Raw genomic sequence first — 21,663 nt, 5'->3', positions numbered from 1 at the left:
TTGCCCGCAAATGTTGATTTATAAATCCATTCGGTTGTGATGCAAACATTTCCTTTTCCACTTGTTTTGGGTAGCCAACAATATTTTCCCGTCAATTGACAAAAAAGTAGCTTTCGCTAAAATCGACCAACAAAGAACATTTTCTACCCAGAACTACGTAGCCTTGAGTTCTCCATCACACCCGGAGATATGTAGGAGCGAGATTCAAAGTCTCGTCAGACACCCTAATAAAAAATAAACATTTTCATCCTTTATTCTTTCCCCTATTAATAACTAGATAAGCCTAACATTTCTAAGCTAACACCAACGCGTACAGCTAACCAAAAGGTTCCCATTGAGTACAACAGACGTGAGGGGTGCTAATACCTTCCCCTTGCGTAATCGACTACAGAATCCTGATTTGGTTATGATGACCATATCATTGTCGTTCTTTTAGGGGTTTTATTGATATTTTCCCTTTCCCACTTTGGGAATAAATAAAGTTCGGTGAAGACTCTGTTAAGTTCATCCCGTGGGCGTGTGATTGCGCTTCGTGAGCATCATGCTCTCATTTTTTGAGGTACGACAAATGTCAACTCTATTGAGGACTCGTTTCCCTAGTGAGTCAAGCCTAGTTTGGTGTGTTTGTGTGCCTTTTGATTGCTTTACTTGTGTGGCTTTTCTTTATTTTCATTATCTCTATTGTTATATTGATATAATATGTTGTATGGCTCCATTATGTTATGGTATTAGGTTGATACTTTAATTGAAAACCTTGTGGGAAAGACTCTCCACCCGAGTCTAGAGGGAAAACATGATATATGAGAGGTTAAGTAGTGCGGGTCCCCGAGAAGTAGCTCTCGTTAGGGTCGACACAAGAACCTCACTTAGAGTAGATCCTTTGAAAATATTATTGACCGGCATGTAGTTGTCATCAGCTTCGATGTTTTCATGAGGGTCCATGACTCTAAAGACCTTCGTAGAACCTTTAACCCTTTAACCAACTAGGAATGATGGTCGCGTAGTGTGGGTCCCCGAGATGTAGTTCTCGTAAGGGTCGGTACTAAGACCTCACTTAGAGTAGATTCTCTCGAGAGTTGACGTCCGACATGTAGTTGCTGTAAGCGGCAAACATTCTTGCGAATCAGTGACTTTGAGAAACATGTCTAGAACTGAAGTTGATGGTCATGTAGTGCGGGTCCCCGAGATGTAGTTCTCATAAAGATCGGTACGAAAGCCTCGCCCATAATAAATTCCCTTGAAGAAGTTAATGACCGATATGTAGTTTCCATAAGCGACAAACATTCTTGTGAAGCTATGACTCTGGGGTCCCTTTTACAAACCCTATATCATACCTAATGAGAACCCTGTTATGGAAAGCATTCAGATCCATCCATATCTCGAACTTTTGAACCCATGTACTAAAAAAACCAAAAAAATACATGGCATCGCATTGCATCTATTCATATACCATTGCATTTTCACTCATCAACATGCATTGCATATCATTCAAAAAAACAAAAAAAAACTCATTTAGCCTTTGACCATGACCAGCAAGGTGATTCTCAGCATTCGTTTGGAACAAAGAACCATGTCTTAGGAGATGATGGACGATATAAGGAAAGGTCAAGAACCATTGAAAGAATATGTAAACCTTTTAAAGAGTCAGATGGGATGGGTCTTGGAAAACCTGCAAGCCTTGTTGAGAAAAGAGGATCACCATGCACCCATTAATGCAGTGGAGGGGGTTGATGCTCTACATCCATTTGGTGTTACCCTAATTAAATGGCATTTCCATGTGTAAACTCATCATTTGTCGGCATATGACCCTTCCTCATGATGTCATCTCCAGCTTTTGACTTCTAAATTGGCACATCAACATCCTTTGGCTATTCCTCCTCAAAATCAACGAAGTCATGGTAGGAACAAGAATTAGAATCAGAATAATGGGAACAAAGATCACAACGACCCGATTTTAATACCGTATAGTAAGCTTTCCCCACAACTGACCCAAAATTCTTTGGTGACTCCCCGAGCTCTCACGCCTACGCCGACACCATACCCGTCATGGTACAATCAAAATGCAACATGTGAAATCCATAAAGGGGTTAAAGGACACAATATGGATGATTGTTTTGCACTGGAAGCCTTGGTGCGAGATTTGATCAACAACAAGAGCCTAGTCTTCAAAGAAGACCATCTAAGGAATCAAGTGCAAATTTCATACTAGAACAATGGGGCACCCCGTCGAGGAATGCAAAAGTTTTAAGCTCAAGTAGCAAAAATTGATTGACATAAAGTCACCAGCACTCAACGAAGAAGGCTCAGATGCAAATGCTTTGATTCTTGATGACTTCTCAACAAGTGTACCGAAAGTGTCGCAGTAATAAAAGATTGAATCCATAAGGATTGTGTTCGAACAAGCCAATAATTGTGTAATGTAAAGGAAAATAGTAAATTAGGGGTTTTCAGGTTTTTAGACGAAAAACAAATTACGAGTTTGAAACAGAAGTAATTAAGACAATTAGGTTGTTTATTATAATCCCCGTATCCTCTCTTGTTGATGTATGATGCCTTGTATGAATGTTCTTATTCTTATAATCTCACGGCGAATTAACAAAATTGTTATAGTCGATCCCTCACGAAATAACTCACTAACCACTACTCAGAGCTTTCTATCTCTAGTCCGCCACCATAAGCAGGGTTAAGCGGTGTACAAAATGTTAATTCCTTATACCACTACTCGGGGTCTCCTATCCAAATTCAATCAGTGTACGTAGAACATTTGTCCTAGGTCCAACACATAGGCTAAGGGTCAGTAATCCCTATTTGTCCATAATCAGATTAATAGAGTATCTCAAATAAAAATGATTCATATAAAGTCAAACCAACATATAATGCCAACAAGATTGAAGAAGGATCATCATCACACAACCTAACCTATAGAAGCTTAGCTACTCATAATTAAAATTACAATATCAATTGAAGAAAGAAGAATAACATATGAATTACCTTGAAGGGTTAGCCTCCAATGGCTTCCAATGCTCTCAAAATCACTGTTTAATGCTGTAAAATCGTGCTCCCAATGCCAAATTTCGTAACCCTTGTGAAAGTGCAGAATTTCCCCTCTTAAAGGTGTCAGAATGGACAAGAATGCGTCAGAAAAAGGCCTAGAAAAGTCACCATCACGCGTGTGATACCCTGCATCACGCGCGCGATGAAGCATTTAATGCCCTATCGTGTGCACGATGCTGCGCAATGGTGGATATGATTATTTCTGAAGCTTCACTCTTTTTTTTTCTCCTTTTTCACTTAAAGGTTCACTAAGTCCACAATTTGCACACTTAGCTATTTTTCCTTCATTATTTGGTCATTCCTTCTCATATTTGCTCGACTTTCACTAGTTTTGCTCTGATTTTTCGACTAAATACATGCAATGACAAACTGCCATCATAACCCCAAACTTAAATCATTGCTTGTCCTCAAGTAACTCGCCTATAACTGCACATTTCAATAGACAACAAGTCGCACAATAACAATCGAATATCACCAAATTAAATTTTTCTTTTACCTGACCATCTTCTAGCTTCCAACTTCTATCCGAAGAATTTGGAAAACGTCCTCAGCATTGACAAGTACTCAACCTGTCTCTCAACTTACTTTTTCTGTTCTTGGGAAGTTAGATTGCAAGTAACCTTGGATTTTAATAATTTTCCATTCGGTTGAGGCTTCAACCCCAACTCTTTTCGATTCCACCAAATTTTCATGTCTTTTCTAGCATGCTCATTATCTTTTGTTTTGCCGTGAACATCCATCACCGTGTTAAATACATTATTAAGAAAATTCTTCTCGATATGCATAACATCAAGATTATGTCGTAACAAATTATCTTTCCAATATGGGAGCAAATATACTTCTTTTTATCCAATTATGTGTGACCCCATATCCTTGAATTATGCATGCTTTACCATTATATGTGAATTTTGATAGTTCACAAACTCGATTTCATACTTCACCTGGTAACAATAGAATGAGAGGCAAAATTGTTACTCGCTCATCTTTTTTGAAATCATTCTTGTTTCTTCTAAAGACATGATGTTCTGGTAAGAATTTACGGTAACAGTCAAACCACAAACTCCCCCCCTCTTTTCCAACATAAAAACCTTGGTGTATTCCATGCAATGCGGACATCCCATTTTACCATGTGTACCCCAACCAAACAACATGCCATATGCAGGAAAGTCGTTAATAGTCCACATTAAGGCAACTCGCAAAGTAAAGTTTTATTTACAGGATATATCTGAAGTCCATTCTCCAATCCACAATCTCTTCAAATCATCAATTAAAGGTTATAAATACACATCGATTCCGACTTTTGGACTTGACGGCCCTGGAATGAGGCAAGTAAAAAATATGTATGGTTTTGTCATGCACATCTCAGGAGGGAGGTTATAAAGGGTTACAATAACTGGCCAAAAAGAATATTCACTTCCCAATGCTTGGACATATGGAATAAAACCATCAGAGCATAATCCATGCCTCGCATTTCTAGGTTTCGTAGCAAAATCAGGATGTATCCGGTCAAAGTGCTTCCATGCCCCACCATCAGATAGATGTCGCATAGTGCCAGAACTTGTTTTGTTTATATGATGCCATGTAATTTTACTTGCAATGTGCATTGAAGAAAACATTCTTTTAAACCTTGGTATTATCGAAAGATAAAACATGGACTTCATTGCTACACGTTTTTGCTTACGATCAATGGCTTTACTACGAACTTTATATCTTGGGCTCTTATAGAACTTACATCCTCCAACGCTCCATCATTAGTACCAAACTCATTGTCATAAAAAAACATGCAACCACTAATTAAACAATCATTCTTTCTTACTTCTAAACCCAACTTCAACACCAACCTCTTTGCATCATAAAAACTTGTAGGCAAGTTGTCTTTCGTAGGAGCCACGCCCAACATCATTTTTACAAAGAATTCCAAACACTGATCAGAAACAATTTGATTTGGCGGTCAATAATCTCAAACACATTGATAATTTTGAGTTTGACGACCCCTTAAACAACGTCGTATTCATTTCTTTCAACAACCGATAAAATATGTGCGCTTCCTCATTCAACAACTCTTCCCCATCAAAATCTTAAGGTTTATCATAGGTCACATTCACCCTAAAAGCATCACCAACCATCTCATCAATCAAATTAAATTTCTCATCATACTCCATATGTGCTCGACTACTTGAAGCATGCGTATTAGCTGTCTCTGGTACGCTACTCGGCAGTTCTTCTCCATTATATGTCCAAACCCAATAATTTGCAATGAAACATTTTCTCTTCAAATGACGTTCTACTTCCTCTGGGTCACTAATTATAGGTCTACATTCATATTTAAGATAATGACATCTTACTCCTCCTTCGCTTCAACAACATTCTTGAGCAAATTCCCACGTGATAAACCCTTTAACTCCTTCCTCAAAATTTAGTTTAAGTGCACGTCTTTTTGGATACGGTCTATCGTACATCCAACTAGTACCGATAATATTCCATACTACACATTTGTATAATCATTACCACTTTAAAAATGTGATTTTAATATATGTGAAATAATATAATTTTTTTCACATTGTTTTAAACATGACTACATTTCATACTATATATGTTTAGTCAAATTGTATTTACTTACTTAAATAAAAATATTGCTTAAAATATATATTACTCATTTATAATATATTTCCTTACAAAATAATATTTACTTAAAAATAAATATATACTTACTTAATATATATTACTTAATAATATTTTTACTTACTTAATAATATTTATTTTTAAAATATATATAATTTCTAAAATTGTATTTATTATTTAAAAAATATATACTTACTCAAATTTTATTTACTTACTTATCTTAACAATATATATACTTACTTATATAAAAATATTACTTAATAAATATATTTGCTTACTCATTATATCAAAATACTACTTATATAAAAATATTACTTAATAAATATATATAAAAATATTTTCTTAGAACTTGTGTATTGTCTTTATCAAAATTTTATAATTAATATTTTTATTACTTTTTTCAATATAGATTTTTTATTTATGAATTACTTAACATGTGCCCTTGGGACACAAGTTAGCATTATATATATATATATATATATATATATATATATATATATATATATATATATATATATATATATATATATATATATATATATATATATATATATATATATATATATATATATATATATATATATATATATATATAGGGTTGAAAGAGTAAGGATTAATGAGTAAATCTGAGAATGAGTGGAAGAGGGAAGAAGAAATGTGTGAAAAATGAGAAAATGGAGGTTTTGTGCGTGGAGAACGAAACCGGCCAATATATAACCTTGCTTGCATCGTGGAAATCACGTCGCAACTTAACGACATGAAAATCACGTGACAATAAAAAAAATATATGTTGCCTTGCAACGTGATTTCCACATCGGTAATGTTGACCTGACACAACAGTCATATATCCTTGACCAAAACAACAATTCCTTCAGAAAATATTCCCATGTTATTTTGAATTTTCTGAAAAGTATGTCGCGACGTGATTTTCACGTCACCACTTAACTTTTTAAAAATTCGAATCTCCCTCATGTGAAATCTCTGAGGCATTTTTTTAATTTGGAAAACATGTTACTATGTGTTTAACATGACACAAGATTTTTTTTTAAAATTTCAAAACGTCTCACCATCTGAAATCTTATTTTATTATTAAAAAATGGTTGTGATGTGAAATTCACGTCGCAACTTTCTTATTTTGCCATGTTAATTCCACATCGCAACTTTATGACGTTGGGCAACATTTTTCTTGTAGTGGTTTATGACCAAAGAAGGTTTGTGCAAAACCTTCTAAGCCGATTATTATGATAATGTTTTCTCTGTTTGTACTTGACCATTGTTGACCTTGTTTGATAATTTATGTTGATGCCTTTTTATAAGGCAAGGTTAATGTGATAACCTTGTTGGTGCCATAAGGCAAAAATATTAAATTGGAATAGTTATACCTTGACTATTATAGTTGCTTATCTGTGGTGTTTATTGATTTATGTTTTTCATGGTTAACCTGTGTGAATTAAAGTGATAATATATTTTGTTGACGCCTTGCAATAAGGTGAAAGTTGAACTTGACCTTTTCTCTGTTGATGCCTTATGATAAGATGAGAATTAAAGTTATCATTCTTAATTTGTTGAATCCATGATTTTATTGTGATAACATGTTAGACTATGATGTTTGAATTATATTGATTAATGTTTTATTTATCGGTGCATTTTTGGGTTGGTTAGAACTCAAATAGGCGAGTTTCGAATTTCTTCAATAGGGAGAGAAAAGTAGGAAAAATCGCAAATAAACATAGAAGGGAATTGATCGTCTTATTTCAGGCATACCTTGAGTTTCATAAGTCGGTTTGGGATGCCGTAAGTTGTGTTGGAAAACCAACGCGTTAATCTTTCTTTTGAAGTAGAGAAGTCGAGTCTAGAGGCATTACAACAATAGATGTTTGTTGGTTTTTATACCAGATGTGCATTCAATTTTAGTCCTACATTGATCATCATGTTTCACGTGTAATTTGAGTTCCGTAAGTCCTTTTGGGGTACCGTAAGTTGAGTTAGAAATACAATTTAATGATATTTTAAACTAATGAGTTTCGTAATTTTATAATGAGTATATAATTTTTTTATGCTATTTTGAAGTTAGACATTCTGTTTTAGAGTTTATGCATGGATTATTATGATAAGGCTGAACTGAAACAAATAAAACTAGAATTTCATAACCCCGTTAGAGGTTTGGTTAAGTGCATTTGAAAGAAGGTTTAAATATCTTTTAGACTGAAGAGTTTCATAATTTTATCATAAGTATATAATGTTTGGTGCTATCTTGAAATGATATAACTTTAGAGTTAGGTTCATAGTTTTGAGTAATTTTGAGTGTGGTGACCTTTCGTTACCTTTCTGATGAGTTTAAGAGTCTTATTTATTTGGTTAGAGTTGCTATAGAGTTTTCAAAGTTTCTTTTGAGTTGTTTAAAGTTGGAGATAATAATATAGGATATGTCATACCCTAATTTATAACCCTAAGATCCCACATATCATTTGCATCATTTGCATACAAACAAGGTCACATCTTGGTCTTTCCCTTTTATCCATATTTGGGTTTACTTTTGCAGGGATTACCAAACACCTTTTTGTTGGTTTATTTTACCTTTATGTTCATATGATTAATTGCTTATCTAACCACTAATCAAATACCAAAAATATGTCTTGTTTCCCTTAAGTCTATTGTGCAAGGTAGGGCTCCTCAAATCAAGACCATCTCAAAGTTTTGTGGTTTACTTCTCAAGGAAAGCCAAAGGTTCATGTGTTTATTTCCATGCCTTCTTCAACAAGCAACTTCAATATTTGAGCAATTTAATCAAGATAAAATTAAGGACATCTCATTTTGAGTTCATACGATCACCCATGTGCTTTGAAGTACAAGAAAAGTCCAAATACACAAGCTTGTTCAAAGAAGTTTGACCTAAAAGTCAACATTTTGAAGTCAAAGTTCCAAGGATCACAACTCCTTCAATTCTCAACATTTTTGAATGCCCCTTTTTTCATTTGACTCTTCTCAACATCCTCTACAACTTCTCTATACATGACAAGAGTCAATTATGCTTGGAGGATCATCAAAAGTTTGGAGACGTTATAGGTCATTTGTGGATTTAGTGAAATTTGACCTATTTTCAAGTGACTTTTCCCCAACTTTCAAGAATCACAATTTCTTCAATTTTCAACATATTAAGCTATTCTTTTTGCATAATGTCATTTGTGATGCCATCTACAAGTTTGCTTCAAGGATTAAAGTCAAAATATGCTTGGAAGGCCATGGAATTTATTGGGACATTATAGGTCACTTTTAGCCATGAGGCACTCAAATTTTTCTAAGTTACATAACCAGTTTTTCATGCCAACTTCAAAATGCCATACTTTGTGCTCAAACATCCAAATGCAACCTTTCTTGGCACATTATAATATTGGTCATGATGTTAATACATTGTAAGAAGAATATGATCAAAAAGCCTCTTAAGTAGGATGCCCCATTGAGTTGAACATGGTGACTTGGAACTGAAGAAATCACCATTGACCGAAATTTTATCATGACTAATCTTAATTCCAAGCCAAATTAGCATGTGTTTTGGATCTAAACATGTTTAATCAAGTCTCCAGAAATTAATTGACACTTAAAATACATCATTTGGCTGAGTTTTGATGGGTTTCAAGTCACACTTTTCACACATTCGGATCAAATTCATTTTGCACGAATTCTGCATCATTCCACACACATTTGGATCCAAACACATTCCCTATAAATAGAGGAAGATATTGCCTTCATTTGCAAGCTTTGGAGAGCCAAGAAACCCCTACTGCAACTTGAAATTTTTCTAGAAAATTCAACTATCGTGTTTTGAGTTTCAGCTTGTTTCAATCCAATTTCTTGATTCCATTAGCACCATCGGCATCCTCTGAAACTTTTGCAACAATTCCCAAGCTCTGAGACCTCCTGAAGTGCTCTAACCAGATCAAGCTTCAACAACTTCTGATCACCATCTAGATAAGGTAGTTCTAAGCATCATTTGAACTTAAACAAGTTACCACAATGTAGTCCTTCACTCTATGATGCTTTCCCCTAACTTATCTGGTGTTGATTGATCGTGTTCATCATTTAATTTAATTTTTCGTGGCTTGTTTTTTTATGAAACTTCTCTGAAATTCCCTTTACTCAATTCACATAAATGAATTTGGAGTATGAGGTTGAATTCGGGATGAGAAGAGGATCACAATGGTAGTTGTCTCGTGTTCTGAATTTACCAAACGATTAAACTCCGGTGAGAGCTCACTGGAGTTTTCTCAGGTTGTCTAAGTTTGAATCAGACACGTTGTCAATTTGAAATGTTTTGATTGGTTGGATTTAAATTGGATCCCGTGTTTGGCTTGCAGCGTGTTCCACCATGCATCCTAACCTTTGGAGTGTTAAATTTGTCACATCAATTAATGAGGCGTGATTCAACGCTCTGTGTTTTTTTGGATTTTTATTCTTTTTCTTTTATTATTTTAAATTGCTTTTTCTTTAAAAATTCATAGTAATTTCATTTTTCATCCAAAAAATCCCAAAATAATTTCTAAAATTCTCATTCATTTTTCTTCATCTGATTTTTAATTTTCCATATTTTATTTCATTGATTTCCTATTTTTCATAAATTTTCTATTTTCTCCTTTGTTTTAATTGGTTTAAAAATACTTTTATGCATTTTTAAATTCTGAAAATTTTAATATATGTTTTATTTTATTTCTAACCTTCCATAATTTTCTTGGCTATTTATTTGGTGTTTTGAAGGACTTTATGGATTTTCCATTTTATTTCTATTTTAAAATTCATTTAAAAATACCTTTGATGCATTTTTATTTCATTTAATTGCATTTTATATTTGAGTGACCTTATGAACTTCTGTTGGTCTTGGATCATGATGATTTGGACTTCAAGTCTCATTAAACTCAATGGGTCTTAGGTGTTGATAGGGTGAAAACCCTAATCCACCAAAATGGATGATTGATTTTGATGATGACGTGATCAAATTTTTGATCTAATTTGGGTGTGACTTATCTTGTGTCTCTCTTCTTCATCTCTTTATTTTCCCTTTGATCAATTGGATATCTTGTGTCCATCTTGTTCATGATGTATGAATTGGTGCTTGATGAACTTTCATCATTTCAAATCTACCTCCTAATTGATCATGGATCATTTAAGGTACTTTTGATTGATGCATAAGTTCATCCTAGATATCATGAAGTGTGGATTGAAGTAATGAACCATCCTCCTAGCCTTTGTGCTTGATCATCTCCCCCTTTTCTTTTCTTGTATGGTATGGCTTTAGGAGAATGATCTATATATCATTTCTCTAGCGTGTATTAACACAAACATTATTATTGACCGACCTCAGATAGTCGTGACTTCTACATAAGTCCAATTACGATTGCTTAACATAGTGCTAAATTTGTCCCAAAGGCAATGACATTTTTATGAGTGAGATTGTAAGTCTCTTATTCCTCATGGTATTGTATGGAAATGTTGCTCCTTTTCCATTTGTGAGAGTTAGTGGCATACTTGTTAATTTTATCAAAGTTGGAGCCTTTCTCACAAATGATGTATAAGTTCATATTTTCATGCTTGTGAGTGGATAGTTGAGTGTTTTCCAAAAAATGACCAAAAAACATTTTTTCATCTTTACTAACATCCCTTACTAACTCTTCACTTGTATTAACTTCTATTTTAATGTCATTTATTTTATGTCATTTACTTTATACTTTATGTTTAACATTTCATATCATATTGTTTATGATGATGCCATTTTGTTCTTCGTCTATTTGGATCTTTCCTTTATATCATTGTAAAAAAGACACCAATAAGAAAAAAAAACTAAAAAGAAACTTGTTTCTCCTAACTCATGGACTTGTGGTTACTATCCTTGGCATCATTGTGGAGTTATAGACTTAGAATTAGGATCTAGACCTTTTGCTTTGGGACTTATGACTTGAGACCTTGGAATCCATCTTGACCTTTAACTTGGGACCACTTTTGAAGACTTAGTTGAGTTACTTTGGTTTCATCTGATACATTGATTATTGTTTGCTATTTGACTTGCTTGAGGCTCAATTCAAAGAAGGGAATTCTTGATTGACTTATGTCATAAAGATTGATATTTCTTGGTTATATCTTTCCTCCCTAGCTTTTACTTTATGCTCTAGGATAGTCTCTTCTTCTCCTCCCCTTCTTTAATTTTTAAAATCTTCCCTTTTTTTCAAAACCTTCTTGTTTTTCAAACTCGAATCATTTCTCTCAATAAACCTTGACTTCTGTCAAGTGATTTTCAAAACTTTTTTTCTTAATAAATGCTAATCCATCTTAAGCATATTTAGACCAATTTCAAAAGACTAAAAAATGTCTAACTCATTCAAACCATTTTGTGCCCTTGTGCATTTTTTCCTTTTAAAACTTTTCTCAAGGTATTAGACATGAGTCATTTCCATAGTTGAGATATAATTCTCCTATATCCATAGTATAGATGATAATTTTTTTCTATCTATGGGAGCTAGTGGCATACTTGTTGATCCTTATCCAAATTGGAGCCCTTCTCATGATGATGCAAAGTTCTCATACTTGTGGGTGACTAGTTGAGTGTTCTCCTTAAAATGACAAAATGTCTTTTCCATAAAAATAAATCAAAACGAACTCCCTTTGTTATGTTTACCACGAACTACGAGATTTTGATCCTCCATTGCACTTTGTTGGTACGTAGGCATGAGACTTCAAAAGTCTTGGCAAACATAAAAAATAAAGAAAATATACTTCATTTTCCATCTCTCCAATCTTTTAACAAACAACACCATTTTTCAAACCAAAATGTACATATTTTCAAAGAGGTTCCCATGGAGTACCATGGATGTTTAGGGTGCTAATACCTTCCATTTGCATAACTAACCCTCAGACCCTTATTCTCTTTTTATTAGTTTTGTTTTTAAAAAACTTCTTTGGATTTTGTTCGTACTTTTTACCTTTTCCTTTAGAAATAATAAAAGCGCGGTGGCGACTCTTACTTTGCGAGTTAAGTTAATCAATAGCTTAATCTCAATTTTTTTACCGTTACAGGATACACTTGAGTTGAGTTTCAAGCACTGTTGACATTATAAAGTTACCTTTTGGATAATATTTTTATTTGCTTAAGGTTGTTAAGGAAAAATAGTTAAAATTTGGTTGTTGAGTAATTGATAATAATATTATTGAGTTGAGTTGGGATATGAGTAATTTGACTCTTTAAAGTTGTTTTGATAAGGCTAAAGTTGCCTTGAATAATTGTTGCCTTACCCTGTTGGTGATATGACAAAAGTAATAATATAAATTAATGATAAAGTGATGATAATACGAATTAATATGATTGAGTGTTATGTGAATGTTTATTCGATGTGTGAGTATATGATGTGTAGTGCAAGTATAATTATGTGAATTATTGTAAATACTTGTTGATGATTGTTGAGATGTGTAGTTCATGGGTTGTTACATTGCATACAAGTTGGCATCTGGAAATCGATGATTGTTGTGTGAATATATTACCTGTTGATAATTGTTGTTATTGTTTAGGATACCCTCTTTGATCTTTTGCACCGCTAACACATTTAAGCGTATTCTCACCCCTTTGATTTATGTTGTCTACCATGAACATCTTGCAGATAATCAGGAGTAGAGTTTTGTAGTTGTGAGTGGAAGATAGCTTCTTGGAGCTCATCTTCATTTATTTTGTCATTTATCACTTTTAGTCGGTTAAATATTTTGATCGGTGACATCGGGAACATAGCATTTTTAATATGTTTTAAGTTAATGTTGAATTATATGGTTTAAAGTCTGATACTTTATTTGTGAAATTGAACTTTTAAGTTGTTATTATGATGATTTTTGCTGCACGTTGTTAAAAGTTTCGAAAGTTTTTGGATGGTTGTCATAGTGACACCTTAACTTATCGATTAAATCTTTTTATATAAGTTTCGGGCTTAGGGTGTTGCACATGTGTGCACCAATTTTTTACTCGTACTCGTACCATATAGGTAAGCATATACTCGTACCCGTTACCCACATTTCTAGTAAAAATAAATAAATAAATTATACAATATATTATCCTTTTATGCTTTTAACAACATTAAAAGAATTCAAAGATTTTAGACTTAATATCCTTTTTTGTCCTGTATCTTTTGGTCGGAGTTCATTTTAGTCTCTTAACTAAAAAAAATCCATTTTTGTCCCTTAATTATTCAAGCAGAGTCATATTCGTCCTTGACATCAAAGGTGTTATTCAAAGTCAATGGGAGATGCATATGTCACTTAGGTAGATTAGTATTTGCTTATGTGGATAAATAATGTTGAGTTAGAATACTTAAAGGGACTAAGTCTTCATTTACTTCATTTGTTCTACTTTTTATGAGGGAAATGTTTGATACTCTCTAACTCTCTGAGTGAAACGAAGGAAGAACTAAAAGTTGGAGAGCTTGGAACAATTTAGAAGGTACGATCAAAGGTTGAGAATGAAGAAACAACGACTGAGAACGAAGGAACGAAAGCCGAATCAAAAAAAGGAAGACAAGTTTACTGGTAAGTCTAAATTTTTGCCTTTTTCAAATTTAGGGTTTAGTGGATTTTCAATTTTCGTCCCTTTCTAATATAGAGTTTACTTGGTTTTCAATCTACTGGGTGTAATCTATCTGATTTGATATATAAAACTCGTTTTAGGTTACGTTCTTCATATTAGGATTTTTGTTGGTTCTTCTTCGAAATGCTAATTTGTGTTGTAGCTATGTGATTGTATGATTTTTAGTGTATGAATTTGTGTTGGTTTTAAGAATTTGTGTTGGTGTTGTTTCTAAAAGTCGCTATTTGTTGGTTCTTATTAAGTAGTTTTCCTTTTAGGTAATAAAATGGATGATTTTGTTCATATTTTTATCCACCATGGAGGTGAATTTGTAGATGCTGAGTTTTCTAGTTATGAAGGATTAGTTTCTATGGTGATATGTGATGTAGATAAGTGGAGTTATTTTAAGGTGGTAGGGATAATTAAAGATCTGGGATATAAAGAAGCTGAAACAATATTATACAAGGACCCCATATTTGGTATGTTTACTTTGAGTGATGACAAAGGTGACCAAATTGTAGTTGATTTATGTAAGGTAAATTTGAGTGTTTATATGTATATACAACATTCATTTTCTAAACCTGAGTATTATGATGGTCTTTTAAAGGAAAAAACCATAAGCCTAGAGGATATTGTTATTCTTTATGAAGAAGATGAGATTCAAAAACTGCATGAGGAGGTTGTCAAAGGTACGACAGGTGATGTGGATAAGGTGACTCAGAGTGTAGTTTGAGGTAATGAATTTGAGATGGATGAGGCTTAGATGAATGAGACCGAGGTGACTGAGGGTGAATTAAATGTGGCTGAGGTGGATATGAAGTTTGCTAAAAATATGTAGTCCAGTCAAGCATGAATATGAAGTTTGTTAAAAATGACAAATAAAATGTTAGGGTTATATGCAAGGAAGGGTGACAGTGGAATGCCTATTGTGTTAAATTGCTAAATGAAGATTCCTGGCAATTGAGGAAAGTGGTGGATTTTCATAAATGTAGCAAAACTTACACTGTGAAAATGATGACTACAGAATGGTAAAGTAAAGTAAGGGAATTCAAAACTCATTGAAATATAATTCTAAAATGAAAATCAAGGACTACAAAATGGTTACGTATGAATTGAGAGTATCATGTTTGATTCATTTTTGACAAAGAAGCTACATAAAAACTAAGTGATAGATTCGAGCTAATTTATCTATGACATTACCTCTCTTTTTTATGATAAGTTGTTTTGGCATTTTCATGTACATACTGAACTTTCACCCTCCTCCTTAGAGAATCATAGGTCTCACAGCTGCTACAATTGCTTCAATGGGTTTTCAGTGCGGGGAAAAAATCAGTTCTCTAGTTCTGTCATGGAAAGGGGCAAGACCATAAACCATTTGAAGTACTACCTATAGCTTCCCTTTTTGTAACATACCCGGGTACTTTAGTTCGCTCCAAGCATTCAACTATATAGTTATTTTGAATACTTTCACCTATAATTATTATTGTAAGTAAAAGAAAAATTATAATTTTTTTTATAAAATTATTCTTCGTTAATTACATGAGAAAGATAAATTTAAAAAATTAAAAAAAGAAAAAATAATATATATTTAAGGGAACGATTAAAAAAATATTAATGATTCATTAGTATTATAAAAATAGAGAGAAAAATTATTCCGACGAAGGACTCTATTTCTATATTCATGAACATCAAAAGCTCTTTATAATGTGAACCAAGATTGAAGGTGTGTTTCATATATAAACTTAATCATGTGAACCAAGATTACATATCATAACTCAAAAAGCTCTTTATAATGTGCACAAAAAATGTTAAATTAGTTTGTTTTTATTGATATATTTAGAATAATTTGTTTTTGTTTTTTTTTCTCTCAAAAATGGTTCTACTGTTAAAAAAAATTGATTTTGTGTTAATTTATTTTGCAACATTATTTTTCACTAAAAATGAGTGAATTAAAATAAAAGTTAGTTAAACATAGTAAAAAGTCACTTTTTCATTCAAAAGTTACAAATCATAACTTAAAGTTGAAATCAATTTTGTAGGCAATATCACTTAAAGTTGAAATCAATTTTGTTGGCAATATCAATTTTATCATCAAGCAATCAAACATTTTAAACTTAATTATGCCATGACGAAAATTGATTTAATTTGAAATGAATTGATAAAATTGATTCTAATTAAAAGTGGGTTAAGTATAATCAATTTATGTTTCAATAAAATCATACAAAAGTGAATTGAATGATAAATTGGAGTGTAAAAATCATATTTAAACTAAAAAAAACTATTAAACATAACTTCAAATATAATCAATTCGGTAATTTCTGACCAACCAAACAAATCAAAAATCAATTTCACATCTCTAAAATTGGTTTTACCTCTCTTCGAAATTACATTAATTCTAGATGTGTAAAATTAATTCAGAAGAGTTTGTTTGCTCTAAAATAGAATTGAATATGCTTTTCAAAATTGATTCTACTGGAACATAAAATTAGTTTTCCACCAAAATTTATTGTTTAACTTAATTTTACAGAAATTTATCAAAAACATAAATCACATCACCGTCAAATCATTTTTAACCAAAATCAATTTATCATAATCAATTAACTCAAATCAATTTTCTGAAACATACAATAAGAGAGAAATTGGATGATCAACTTAGAGAGTTGAATAATTTTCACATCATTTTTGTTATAATAACTAGACAAGTACAAGGTATTTTACATTCTAAACTTCCCCATTCTGACAACTAAGTTGATCACCTATATCAAGAGAGTAAAAAAGAGAAAAATAAAGGAAGAAAGAAAATCATGAAGGATATGGCAAAAAGGAAAGTTGATGAATAATCTGTGTCACTACTATCTCTTCACATATATATTCCTTTTAGGCTGAACTTGCTCAACATCAAAAACCTCAAACATTAGTCGTCTCACTTCGCGTTTCCCATAAACTGCATACGAAAGCCCGTGAAGGGCTTGTTGAACAGATTCTGAGGCCGGGTTTCTCAGTCTATGATTGCGCTCATACGAATTTCGAACCTTTTCAGGGTATATAATAAATCGGTGGAGTTCTTTTGCCCTCAAATATCTTCCACAATACCTGTTCATAAGAACGCGGCGGTGCCTCTCTTGTATCCAAAAACCTGGAGCATCTAAATGCTTCATCAACAATCTTTCTGCCATCACCAAATCCTTAACCAAATACCCAAAGTACATGAATTAGTTTATATGGTAAGCCATGAAGCAAGAGTGTCATTCATTCCACAAATGCAATCAAATAGTAGAATAGACAACATAAAGAGTCTACCTGTATCTTTTGACCAAGGTATTCTAATCTCTCGAAGCAAAATCGAGGATGATCATATTTGTAATTTGATGGATGCAAGAAACATAGCTGCAATTCAAGAAGAAATTGATTAATATAAGAATTCAGAACGGAACCTAAAGTAACCTTCAAGGAGATTTTCTGACTTGACTTCCCATCTCCTATTGAAGATTGCATGGAAATTCAAGATAAGTTGTAAAATTCAGTGAATACTAATTAAACTATTAAACTAATTAAAATTCAGTTAATACTAATTAATAGTACTAAGTTCAAGAGCAGTAGAAACATGGTTATTTCTTGCTTAGAGATACATCATAGTATTCATAGGTATTACCCAAATCTAACCCTAGTAATTCAAGTATATGCAATACTCGGATAGGGCAAAAAGGTAAAGAGAATGAGAGGCAACATCGCTACCTGCAAACCAAGTCCAAGCTCTACATTCCTAGCTTTAGTAATTTCTGGAATTCTATCGGTCATTTCTAATGGATATCCAAGGATTTGCATAACCTGGGGCCTGCTATCATAATCCCATACATTTCCTCTAAACCGATGCATTCCTGGGGGAATACAAGCTCTGAACAACCGTGGATGTGCAAACAAGGCATCTGCAGGAGGCTGAATGGAGAACAGTAAGTACATTACTTCAATAAAGATATCATATATAAACTTTGTTGAATGGAATTAATTTCGCATGCATAAAAAAACAAATAATACTATGGCATATGCGTAGGATTTGCCTTATAGGAAACCATATCTTGCCAGCTTAGTTTGCCTTCAAATTCAGCAGATACATGATCTATGTCTTCAAGTTGCCTACGCAATTTGGGTTGGCATTCCTCAGCATCTGGATCCATTCCAAAGACTTCAAAAAGAACACGATACACTTCAGGCATGCCAAAACATAGATAGATTGCCCCAAACAAAGCCCAAAAGACAGACCTGCCAAATGCACACATTATTATTACAAAAAAAATGTAGATTTTATGTGAAAACTACATTTTTCAGAAACAGGTTATGTGAAAACTACATTAAGACAAACTCTGTTGATTAAGATGGTTCAACAATACATCACATAAAGCAACAATAAGTATATCATACTCGGATTGCAGTCATCAATTTACAAAGATTCATGAATCATAACAAATTGGCCTTGAAAGCAATATGGCACCAGATGCAGAGATCCTTTATCTCAGAACAAAAGTACTCACATTTTTTATATCACAAATTCATGGCAGATGCTATGGAGGATAAGACATGTGCAAAAACACAATTAGAGCCAGAGAACTGGCGCCCAAGTACTCACATTTTTTATATCACAAATTCAAGGCACATGTTATGGAGGATAAGACACGTGCAAAAACACAATTAGAGCCACAGAACTGGCACCAATGTACAAGAACGTGTGTCCAAATTTCAGTGTTAATCAAGCTTATTCCCTTTGAAGAAGAATAACATCAACATACTTTTCAAATCCAAAGTCTCCATCGCTCAAAAGAATACCAGGGACGAATAATCAGAAACTCTCAAGCAAATAAAAACGAAAATGTATTAATCTGTTCAATCAATCCAGTCGGTCTAATTACATGACTCCAACCAAGATGGCCCCGTGTCAAAGTCCTCCCCAAACGATAAAAAAAATAGTAAATCCGCAACAAAATACTCCCCCTAAAATGTGTGGACATATTCAGACTTTCTATTTCTTTAGTTTGTTTGTTTTCCTTGGATGCAAAGCATTTGAAAATACTAAATAATGACATTCTACTACAATTCAAAACATCAAGACCTTTCTTCCAGATAATCAGAGACAACTACCACAATAATTTAAAAACATAAAGCAATAATTGGCCATATGAATCAAAGAATACCAAACATAACATGTCATAGCAAAAACCTCTATTAATAAAAAGAAACATAACAACAAACATAGTCTAACAATCCAAACACAATCAGAGTTTTAAATAGAGGTCCGCAACTACAGTATAAGCAAAACCATGGTTTTTGATATTCACCCGGACCACAAATCAAACAATATTGAGACCATGTTAGCACATGATACATTTAACAAAATTTCACGGTCATTACTGTCCCTCTAATTATAGAAAGCACATTGCAATAACAAAGAACTAAGCTTACTCACTTGACTATTTGCTCCCTTTCTTTTCTCACCAACCTACCCATATCAACATTAGGGAATATCAAATTATGCAAGCTAGCATCTTTAATCCACTTGGGCAATCTATGCTTCCCAATCAACCCAAAAATCCGTTCCCTCATCGGACCCGGTCCCTCCCTCGGATACCTCTGCAAGAAAAACTCTACCAAAGCAAGCTCAAGCACATACTGCCCCAAAAAGAACAACCTCGACTGCGCACACCTCACGTGCCTCACCTTCCCGCTCGTGGGATGCTGAAACGCCAAATACAACAGCGTATCAAACTGTTTCCCAGGGCTATCTTCTCCCCCAAGCATCTCCTCAAAAGACTCCAAAGGATACCCCAACGCCTGCTTCACTTCCATCAAGTGAAGTTCCATCCACGCGGCGTCGGTGTTTCCGAGAGGCACTTGAGGTAGACATGAACTCAAAACGGGGAATGAGTTTAGGGTTAGTTGAGGACTGTTGAGGATTCTCTTTGCGAGTTTTTTGTTTTGTAGCGGTGGTTTTAGGATTGAGATTCTTGAAGGTGTTGTTTTGGTCGGTGAATTTGGTTTTTTGGTTTTGTATTGATCGAGTTCTTTGAGGAGGCGTTGAGGGCTGTTTGGAGGAAGTTGTTGGGGTGAGTTTATGGTTGTTGCGGTAATGCGGAGGGTTTTTGGGTGTGTTGTTGGGTATGGGGTTTTGGTGGTGAATTGGATTGGATTGGGAGAGATTGAGGATGAGGATGAGAGTGAGTGTGGTTTTGGGGAAAGTGTGAAGGTGGAAGAGAGGTTCATTATGGTGAAGTGAGGGATGGAGGTTAAGATGGTTGTTTGTTGTTAATAGTAACTGATTTGTTTCATTTGGATGAGAAACTGCGTGGCGCTACTGAAGCCACTGGCCACGGTGATAATGTGGTCAACAACGTGGACTAGTTTTATTTTTATTTTTTATAGAGTTAAATTAGAAATGAAAAAATAATAACTACATCCACACTAACAAGTTTTTGTTTTGTTTTTTTTAGGCTCTTCGTTTTAGGATTGGGTTAGGTTCCGGTGTGACTCCTTCCGAACGACATTCCAGCATCGTTGGTGGTGTGTTTTTATGTATGGTTTAAATTCCTAATTTTAGGATTAGAGACCTCTCATAAGGATATTGTAGATGAAGTTGTGGTTGTGTTTCTCGCCGTCTATGAGCGACGTTCGGGAAGGGTCTGTTTTTGCAAACCCTGCTAACACGGTTCTTGATGATGATCCTTTGATACCAGTTGCGGAGCTGCCATGTGGTTTGTTTGGGCACGTGCAGTATTCTCCTAACTCCTTGTTAGGACATAAATTAAATATGCAAGATCAAGAAATGCATCAATGTCAATTAATGAAAATCATCATTATGCATGCAAATTGTGCTCCTTGTCCTTTATTGTTTTTTGCTTTTCATTTTACAATATATATATATATATATATATATATATATATATATATATATATATATATATATATATATATATATATATATATATATATATATATATATATATATATAAATAACAATGTTTTCTTATTTTCTTTTAAGTTTTCATTCATTTTTCTCCCTCATAAAAATAAAAGAATGAACCATGAATCATGCAGTTTCCCCTCGATTTAGATTGATAACAATACTGCTACAGTTCCTTATGACTTTGACAATCCCATCTTTCACGCCAACGAAGACTATGGAGAAGATTGTGAACTCCTCGAGGAGTTAGCCTGACTACTTCGACAAGAGTCAAAGGTCATCCAACCACACGAGGAATCGATATAGGTTGTCTATCTTGGAATAGAGGAGGATCCGAAGGAAGTCAGAATTGGCACCTCCTTAGAAGAGGGTGTGAAGGAAAAGCTGATCAGACTCTTGCGAGAGTATATGGACGTGTTTGCTTGGTCCTACCAAGATATGCTCGGCC

At 33.7% G+C, this 21,663-nt stretch overlaps 1 protein-coding gene across 2 annotated transcripts; it reads right to left on the bottom strand.

Annotated features, from left to right (window-relative positions):
* Positions 1 to 16,894: 16,894 nt before the first annotated feature.
* LOC127074380 (ribonuclease III domain-containing protein RNC1, chloroplastic) lies at positions 16,895 to 20,977 on the bottom strand. 2 transcript variants are annotated; one of them, XM_051015691.1, is made up of 5 exons: positions 19,725 to 20,977; positions 18,325 to 18,526; positions 18,002 to 18,202; positions 17,567 to 17,653; positions 16,895 to 17,451 (listed from the first exon to the last, which is right to left on the bottom strand). In XM_051015691.1, exons 1-5 carry the CDS (start codon positions 20,516 to 20,518, stop codon positions 17,119 to 17,121), a joined length of 1,617 nt encoding a protein of 538 aa, XP_050871648.1. In that variant the 5' UTR covers positions 20,519 to 20,977; the 3' UTR covers positions 16,895 to 17,118. The 2 variants fall into 2 exon arrangements, with proteins under 2 accessions (XP_050871648.1, XP_050871649.1); XM_051015692.1 differs by lacking the exon at positions 19,725 to 20,977 and having other exon boundaries at positions 18,002 to 18,192; positions 18,325 to 18,474.
* Positions 20,978 to 21,663: the final 686 nt, after the last annotated feature.

Source organism: Lathyrus oleraceus, chromosome 4 (assembly GCF_024323335.1).
Source record: "Lathyrus oleraceus cultivar Zhongwan6 chromosome 4, CAAS_Psat_ZW6_1.0, whole genome shotgun sequence".
Lineage (NCBI taxonomy): Eukaryota > Viridiplantae > Streptophyta > Magnoliopsida > Fabales > Fabaceae > Lathyrus > Lathyrus oleraceus.
This window is presented reverse-complemented; position numbering and strand designations above follow the sequence as displayed.